The sequence below is a fragment of the Macadamia integrifolia genome, chromosome 6, assembly GCF_013358625.1.
Source record: "Macadamia integrifolia cultivar HAES 741 chromosome 6, SCU_Mint_v3, whole genome shotgun sequence".
Lineage (NCBI taxonomy): Eukaryota > Viridiplantae > Streptophyta > Magnoliopsida > Proteales > Proteaceae > Macadamia > Macadamia integrifolia.
Window position 1 is genome coordinate 17,989,386 of NC_056562.1, and position 9,573 is coordinate 17,998,958.

Genomic DNA, 9,573 nt, shown 5'->3' on the forward strand with positions numbered 1-9,573 from the left:
CTGCAACTCTTGAAACTTTCGATCTTGTGACATCTTCAATCGGCCAGAGTGGCCTAGCCGCATCTTTTGGTCTGGGTTGGCACATCCCATTTTTCATCCCTTCTTGGACCTTCTTTTCCTATCTTCTCTATTGGATGGTGGGGATCTTTTGGGTTTGTCCTGGGCTTCTTTTTCTCTTGGGAATTTTGTTTTTCGGCGATGGCCCCTTAGTTGGCAAGATATCGAGGGATTAGTTGGCAAGATGTCGAGGGATTTGGACTTCTTTGGTCACAAGGCGCATAGCTATGCTCTCCTTCGCTTTTCATGGTTGAGCTAGATTGACCCTGGTGAGTCATAGAAGTCTCTTTACAGTAGCTCCCCTCTTCAAGGGCGACCTTGCTAGAGTTCTGGGAGGTTTCTCGAATTATTTCTGCCAGATTCTTCACCTGCTCATGGAGCTCTCTAAATTGCTCGGCGGTAACCATCTCTGGTGATTCTTGGTTCTTGGCCTCCCTTGGTGCTTCCTGATGATTCTTCCCATCTTCTACGGCCAGATCTTGCTCTACTTCTTCCAACATCTCTTGCTGAGGGTTGAAGGGAAGTAGACCAGAAGGCTATTCTCCCTTTCTTGAACTTGCTCTCGTTACTTTTGGCATGTTCTTTCTTCTCTTCTTCTCAGGGGAAATGGGTTTCTCGTCGTTCCCACAGACGACACCACTGTTGATGCAATTTCTCGCTTTTCCCCTGAAGGCCTTGAACGTGTTCTTCCAATAGGCTAGATCTTGCACATACAAGTCAGAGAACCAGCCCAGAGTTTCCTCTGGGTGGAACACTCCGAAGCCCAAGTCAGTCCTTCGAATCAGAGTAAAGGTAATCTCCTATTAGAAAGTGCATACATGTTTCAGGAGTTCTGTCCCCTTTATATAGTGGTGTTGAGTTGTCTTGTTATTGGTTGATTGATCCACTTGGTGCTGAGCTGTCCTAGCTGGCTAGTGGACCACTTGGTTGGTTACTTGGTCCACTTGTGTAACGGTTAACTCAACCATGGTAAGTCCCTGATTAATTAACCGTTTCGAGATTGGTCAGTGGGGTGTGGAGTCTCCTTTTGCCGCTATATCGAGGTCGCTAGTTTGTGGTTATCTCCCTTGGCCATATGCTATATGGAGGTCGTGTATATTATGGTATATCACTACTCACTACTTAGTACTCCTCAATCGAGAGTCGAGATCGAACTTCTCCACAAAAAGCTACAAAATTTAACCATAATAAATTAAATTCTTAATTTATGGTAAGTAAATCTCAGTCAGGCCCCTTTGTTTCTATGACAACTTGGAGATGTTTGTAAGAATTAAGAACACAGAACCCACAATACTCATAAAATATTTCTTATGTTTCTTATTACCACTGCAATAGTTTAATTTAGAGGAAGATGCTCTCATGTTAGAGGGAGAGTTCTTGGGATCTCTTACCTTGTCGCAATGACCAGATCAAGAGAGAGAGAGAGAAGAGTTGAGTGGACGAGACATATTCTATTGTAACCTAATTTTCTTTTCCAAGATAAAAAAAAAAATTACTATTTTGGCTATCAAAAAGCTATTGGAGACTGCAAAATATGAGAATAATCTACATTTAAAAAAAATAATACAGTTCGATTTTGGATCATTTATGATCAGTCACAGTTTTCAATTTTCAGTCAGGTGCCTATCGGTCTATGACCAAATCGAGGCTGACTAATTGCTTAATGGGCTGGAGTAGGGGTATCAATCCCAAGCCCGCATCGATTAGCCCAACTAGGTCGGACCATTTAAAGAACGGCCCTTACCTGCACCGATTAATAAACATGTCGAGCCTACCTATAAACAGGTAGTACACGATGCAAGGGGCAAGCTCGATGGGTGCCCAATGGGCCCCGGCCCATTTACAAGCTTGACTCTACTTGACACATTTAGCCCAACCATATATATGTATATTTTGATATATATATATATATATATTTATAGAATAGTGTATGTATTGGTATTTTTATCAATTATTTAATGTTATTAAGTTGAATACCTTTTCTAAAATGTTGTTGATTTAATAAAATATATTAAAGTATTTTAAATCTAATATAATACAATTAAGGATTGTCTAAGGTCTGTTTAAGGTTTTATTGATACATTACCTCATTTAAGGCCCAATTAAGGTCCGATTAGGAGAAAACCGGTTAAAGCCGCAAACCCGACCGGGCCCGACCAAGCCCAACATGGGACAGACTGAGACTGACTCATTTCTTAAATAAGTAGGTCACAGTACAAAGGTATAGGCCCGATCGAGAATACTGGCCTGACTGATTGATGCCCCTAGGCTGGACTCTGGAGTCTGGCCAGAGACTGGACCGTTTCTTAAGTGATCATTCCGATTTCAGGGCGAACAGGTTGGGTGTGGCCCAGGTTTAAGACTCCTATGGCCCTATCAGGATCTGGCAATTGACGAGGTCAAAACTGGTAACATGTAATCACGAAAGGGTAAAACACAAGAAAGGCGCCGAGGCTAGGGTTTATGATGCAAACACCTCTCCATATAAATATTTGTTAGATTACGCCTAGGGTTTGGAAACTTGGGAGCTCGATTGTCAAGCTTGTACACGAATCTGAGAAAAATGGTACTTGGATCTCTTCTCAAGCTCGTCGATTACCATTACTTTCATTGATTTTATTTTATTTTGTGTTACTTTTCCAAAGTAGTTCATACTCTTGCTGTTGTTGATTGGTTTGTTACCCTTCTGCTTCATCGTCTCTCTTTAATCAAACTAAAACAAAATGTTCGGAACGAGAGAGAGAGAGAGAGAGAGAGAGAGAGAGAGAGAGAGAGAGATTACGGGTACAGTATGCGAAGGAGTTACTGGTAAAGAGAAGAGGGACATATAGGACAAAGGTTTTGAGAGGGCAGGGAGACTGGAGAGAGCAAACGGAGTGGCCCACATATAAAGCAGAGGGAGATACCGTACCATTGGTCTTATCTGAGCTGAGTGGGAATGAATAACCGTGCTTCTCTCTTTATCTCTCTTTCAACTTCAAAGTTCAGTAGGTCATGAATTGGCCCAAGCAAAGCTATCGCAAAAGCATGTTCGTTTTCCGTTGCTATTTGATTTTCTATCTTCCCTCACTCTTCGACTCATCGCACAGTCGTAAAATTCAATTAAAAAAAAAAAAATCTTCTGATGTATTTGTTTGCTGACGCAAGTTGTATTTGTCAAATCTGCGGGAGACTGGAAGTTTCGGATTATGCTGCTTTAGCTGTTCAGTTGATATTAGTGTTCTTATCGTGTTTTGGGTTTTATTGCTCATCATTTCTTGTTACTTTTGGGTTTTCTTTGTATGTTTTGTTATTTTTATGTGAATGGTGTAGTTTTCTTCTCAAACTGAAGTTTCTATGTTAAGTTAACAATGTAATCCGGGGTTGTAGGGAGTTGCCTCACTTATAATTGTTAATCGTATCTTCTTTTTTAGTCTGTTCTGGTGATGTCATGAGCCGCTGGTCAGCAATCTAGTTTCCGCTCTTTTAACCTATAAATTATCCAATTATTGACTTGACGGGGGGGATTGACAGGGGGGGACAATGCTACGGTATGGGTTGTAATCTAGGTCATACATCTTTATGCCTAATGGAATTGGATTAAGTGGAGGCTAGGGTTAGAGCTTTGTGATAACATGGCATGTTTTTGTTACTGATTCGTGGATTTTTTCTTGTGTCCAGAGGTGTTTTAATACTTGTCTATCATTACATACCGAGTTTCAATTTTGAATTGTGAGACTCTTCAAAGTTTTTTAATTCTCTTGATCTTGCAGTTTTTAATGTGGTGATTGTTGTATGGTCTTTTGGTTCTTGTGTTTGGATTGTCAAGAATACTTCAGTTTAGCATTGAAAGTGGCCATTGGTTAACTTTGTTCCCATTTATGACAATAAATATTCATGTTATACTTTTCAGGTTATTTTTTAGCATTACTATCTAACTACAAGATTTCATTAGTAGGAATTGGGTCTCATGGTCGGTCTTGTAACCTGCAATGTATTAGATTTTATAAATCAAACCTTTTGTTTTTCTTGTTTAGCTTTAAAGAATTTTTACCTTGTTATCAAAACTGTAATTTTTTTTGCATGTTTCTTATTTGTTCTGATGTTAAGCTGTATATACATATGGTGAGTGGGTAGTACTCTTATCTGTGAATGCCTGATTGACGGGCTTTATGCCTGATTTAGCTGATTGTACTGAGTGTTCTAGTTATGTTCTTACTACAGCCGAAGCAGACACATGAGATCAAGGATTTCCTTCTCACTGCGAGAAGGAAAGATGCACGGTCTGTCAAAATTAAGAGGACCAAAGATGTGGTGAAGTTCAAGGTTCGTTGCTCCAAGTACCTATACACATTATGTGTTTTTGACTTAGAGAAGGCTGATAAGCTGAAGCAGACTCTTCCTCCAGGTATCGTAGTTATTTGTTCACCATGATTAGTTGCTTAACTGTATCTGTATCAATTTATGAGTTAAAACTCTTTATTTCTCCATGGACCCAACAACTTAATGATCCTCTGAGGGGAAAAATTTGTGCTTGCCAAGGAGAGATGGTGATGGTCTTTCCACTTTGGAAACTACTCTGTTGACGGAAATTACATTTTCCACAACTATGGTGCAGCTTTGTTGCTATACCTCAGATACATGCCATGAACCATCACACTCTATGCATTTTATTTTTATGCTCTATTCTTTGAGGCATTCTAGCAGGCTTTGTGATGCTATTCGGTTGTGCTTTTTAGTTGTTATTTATTAGTGTATTTACGGTTGTGGTTTTAGTCAGTCATATGGAAATTGTCAGCTGTTTTTTTGTGCTACATTGTTGTAGTTATCTCTTTGGACAGGGCATGGGATGTATATTAGATTCTTTCATTTTAACTTTTTCCAGGCTTAATACAATTATTAATTTATGGGGAAAGGAACTTTCCCCGTTAGACCCCCTTCACCCATACATATGGGCGTCAAAATACTTGGCACGAGCAGGGTGTGATGTAGATACATCACTTAAAAGGGTTTATTTTATTGGAAATAAGCCTTGGATTGAGTTTTGTAGGGTTGGGCGTTTGATACCATGGATGTTTGTGATAGGCCATTTTAATGGGCCTAAAGTATGGGTAGAAAGTAGGAAAATGAGATTTAATTCATTAGTTTAGTTAGAATCCTGTTTTGGGTCTATTTTCTTCGTAATTTCAATTTTCGAGTCAGTTTAGGTTTTCCAATTAGTTAAGGATTGGGTTAGGCTTTTCATTTTTAGTACTTGAGTCTGTTTTGAGTCTTCTCTATAAGTTTGTGAAGGGCTACAACATTGAAATCAAATTTATTAATGAAATTGCAGCTTTGTGCTCCTAAAATTCTAAGAAAGAATTCTTAAACCATTGAGATAGCTGTGGGCAATTAATGTAATACTAAATTTGAAAGAAATAGTAGTTAGTTGACAAGGATTTATACTCAAAAGATGGTCCAAATGCAAATAATGAAGACTAGTACTGAAATAAGACAAAAACTATGAAAGAAAAACAAAACAATAATTGTGAGGGGCAAAATAGTAATTTTGTAACCCATATTTAGGGTTCAAAAATTAGGGTAATAAAGTGCAAACAATCTCTGATTGCAATAGTTAACTTGAATCAACAAATGGAAGCAAAACAGTATCTATTTGAATACAAAACAATAACCTTTTCTAGATCTTGTGAATGGAAGGCAGAATCGGTATTTTGCAAATATCTCAAGATTAAGCTATCGAAAAGAGCCCAGATTTGAATCGCTCTCTAAGTTAGGGTTCTTGAATGCCTGGTCAAAATTTGAGTTTGATCGGATGGCTGAATTGCTTAATCCGAAAAAACGTATGACATCCAACCTTCTAGAAAACCTGAAGAAATTCAAGGAAAACTTGAAGAACAATACTTATTGTTGGATGAAGAAGATGATGAAAGAATTAAAAGAAAATAAGGACTGAGATGGGATAGAATAAAATAAACCCTTTTTAAGTGACTCATCTGCATTGGGGTGGTTGGGTCTTTTCACACCCAGCTGTGTTTGGACACAAGGAACGTTGGACGGGCAGGGTTTGCTTTTCCTAATTTATTTAAAAATGGGCAGGTGTTTTTTGTTTGAGAGCGGCCCTTGTGCATAGACACAGGCGTGTGCCCTTGGAGGGGCACTATGGTCATTGCACGCCGTGTGTTTGGTGGAGGGCCCGCTCTTGGACAGAAAACTGTGGCACTATGGTCATTGCACGCCACGTGTTTGATGTAGGGCCCGCCCTTGGACAGAAAACTGTCTCCTACAAAACTACATTTAATCTGTCTCGTGGGTCTATATTGCATATGGGTATTGTCACTTAGATTCAGTATTAAAGAGATGATGTTGATTCTCTTAAGTAAATGTTTGTAATATTACTAATATTGCTATTCATCTATTGTTTACTTGTTGACATGCTAAATCTTAATTTGTGACACATTTTTGAGCGTAAAATCTGGCATAATGGAAGATGAATTTGTATATTGATTTTATTCCACTGAACTTTGTAACCCGTTAATCGACCTCTATATAATATTTTAGAGGTAGATTATTCTCTGAGCAAGCAGCATATGGTAGTGCACTGAGGTCATTTCATGTGAGAATGTTTGGGTAGAGAGTACCGTGCTTGCTCCGAAACCCCTCCCCCTTTAAAATAGCACGACTTGAGTGGCATATCGTGCTGGTATTGCTTTTCTATTTGTCATCATAGATACCAGTCTGGATTATCATTTCAGCCTTTTGAATTTGTTCCCCTCTTCTAATATTTTTGTTGATGTTGGCCTCTTTTTTTCTTCTCTAGGTTTGAGTGTGCAAGACCTGTAAAAATGGGTAGAGGTGGAATATGTACGAGACATTATGGGCAGGAACTTGTTTTTATTTCTATTCTAGTTGTTGATGTGAATTTTGAATTTTACTTCTTCCAATGTTAGAACAATGTTCTTTCTTTCTATTACCCGATTGTAGTGCTCTGATATTTGGCAAGAGTCAGGATGTACTGTCTTATATTTTTCTTATGTCAATTTGATCAATCTTGTCATATCCTATGTTCCATCACATATCTGGAGCTGATAGTTGGGATGCAACTGTTGTTTGGGCCTTGTTTATGGGCGAATTTGATTCGCCAATGATGAATTTGATGCATGAATATTTATACTGATGCGGAATGTCCGATCCAATATCTATTCCTAAATGCATAATTAAAGCCATGGTGGAGAAATGCTGAAATCTTTTTGTCGAAGAAGGGAGAAGCCAAGAAGGTGTTTGACAAAGAGGAGAGTCTAAATAGGGAATGTAGCCTATGTGTTTGGTCGCTGCACCCCATGGGCAGTAAAACAAAGGTGAAGATGTCAAGCTTTGCAGTCCAGCTCAAGTCCCCTATCTGAGATTATATTGATCAACTAAAATCATATTCCAGAGTGAGAACTGATCTAAGACATTTGAAATCATGCAAGAGAGATAAACGTCTTTTATGACATGGTTCATGTATATGTAATCGGGTTAGAGACTGATCCTTTCGATTGTGAGCGGAGGAGAAGGATAAACGTCTTTTTGTTTGTTGTCTTTAATATTTTTTCCCATTTCGCCTCTGAAGTGACCGTTGCCTCAGTCACTCTTTACTTGGAGAAGGAGAAGGAGACGTGGAGAGATGAAACTTTACACAACCTCTGAAAAACAAACGTTGGTATTTTCAGTTTTTCGAGGGGTTAATGGCTTCATCAGTTCCATCGTCTTTTGCACTTAGAGAGTCTAGTGAAGTCAAAAGCATTTCTCCACATAAAGTGTACATAGTCACTTAGGGTGGATCCAATGTGCTATGCAGCCTCTGCTTCTAGAGCAGGCATCAGGAGTGTGGAAGGCTTAAGGATCGACTTCTATCACATGTCCCCCCCCCCTCCCCCTCATTTTTCTATCATTCCCCCTCTTCTCTAGTGTGCTAAGGTGCAGGTTATCTTTTTTTTTTTTTTTTATTAGGAAAGAAAATTATCATTATAAAAGGTGCATCAGAGTCATAATCTAGGATACAAATACTAAGGTGATGTCTCCTATTCATTGCTTTAGGGGCTGTATTGCTGGACAATCATTGATAAGGGTGCTAAATGGTTTGGTTTCAGTTTGGTTCAAGGTGTAGTAGGTAAACATCAAAGCCAAACTATTTATTTTATGAAACCAAAATCATTTATTAAACAATTTTGGATTCCTCGTAAATGGTTTTGACCTCAATCTTGTTATGGATTTGAGGTAATAGGCTCATAAAAAGTTCTAAAATGATTTGTTAATGGTTCTTAAATGGTTTCTATCTTGATTTTGTCAATTTAGAACTTGAAGAGATGAGACGAAGACAAAAGGAAAAAGTAAGAGGCTCATAAAAGGTTTGGTTCATATTTGGAAACAGTTCGGTTCATATTTGTAACAGTTTTACATGGTTTGAGATCATCAATAGCGGTTTAAAACTGAACCATTTATTAAACGGTTTACCTATTTCGGTTTAAATGGTACGATACATTTGATTTGGTTTTGATAATCCTTTCGATTTGGTTTCGACGCTATTTAAAGATTAACGTCCATTAGGAAGATTGGTGGGATTGCTGTCACACCCTGCCTCAAATTGCCCATGGTATGTGGCACTGGATTCCCAACCTAGTTAGCCTACTATACCTAGGATCATAGATGCAGTATCTTAATTTCACAAATGTCATAAAATTACAACTAAAATCAGAGTACGTTAATAAATCATATAAGGACAACTGGTGATGTACTAAATGATAAATTTATATTATACAACTTCCTTTTTGAATACAACCACATGTTACAATTTTTACTTACTACATATCTGATAAATATGTACATCAAAAGAAATGACTGGAATAATAGAAGCGAAGTCCATCTCTATATCCATCTCTATATCCTCCTCCTCCTCCTTAGGGATATAGTCTTCATCATCCTCCTCATCATCACTTTTGTCCTGGGCTGCCTCTCCCACTACAAGCTCCATTAGATGGAATAGCTCCATCTTATACAAGATCCCCTAGGAAAATCTGTCCAAGGGGGCACTACCCACCTCATCCTCAAGGTCCACGTGAAAATACTCAAAGATCTTGGTAAGTGACCGAGAGTAGGGGCAGTTACCATCTGCGGGATGAGCTACATGGTACTCCATCGTCTTCATAATCACGTATGGAAGGCACAAGCGTGGAGGACCATCCAGAGTGGTGTAGAGGCAATAGGCCACATATGCAGCCATGAAGTTCACCTGGTTCCGGTGCCCAGCCCGAGGAAGGAGGTTGAACTGCGCCAAACGACTTAAGACTTGAACCTCGGCATGGAAGGATGTCTCGGACTCGAGTCGGACCTCGCTACCACAGATGGTCTAGTAGACGTGCTTCTGGAAGTTCTCGCTCATGTGGGGACCCAAGGCCCTACCCCTGGGAGGGCAAGAGTACCATGTACCCTCCAATGAGATGCCAAAGATCTCTGCCAGTAAGTCAATGGGGAGCTTGATGTTCTGACCCTTTACCCGGC

The 9,573-nt window shown here is 39.1% G+C and overlaps 1 protein-coding gene across 1 annotated transcript; it reads left to right on the plus strand.

Annotated features, from left to right (window-relative positions):
* The first annotated feature begins 2,465 nt into the window (after positions 1-2,465).
* Positions 2,466-7,092, plus strand: LOC122082888 (60S ribosomal protein L38-like). The gene is made up of 3 exons (XM_042650699.1): positions 2,466-2,623; positions 4,261-4,444; positions 6,854-7,092. The coding sequence occupies exons 1-3, from the start codon at positions 2,621-2,623 to the stop codon at positions 6,874-6,876; spliced, it is 210 nt and encodes a 69-aa protein (XP_042506633.1). The 5' UTR covers positions 2,466-2,620; the 3' UTR covers positions 6,877-7,092.
* Positions 7,093-9,573: the final 2,481 nt, after the last annotated feature.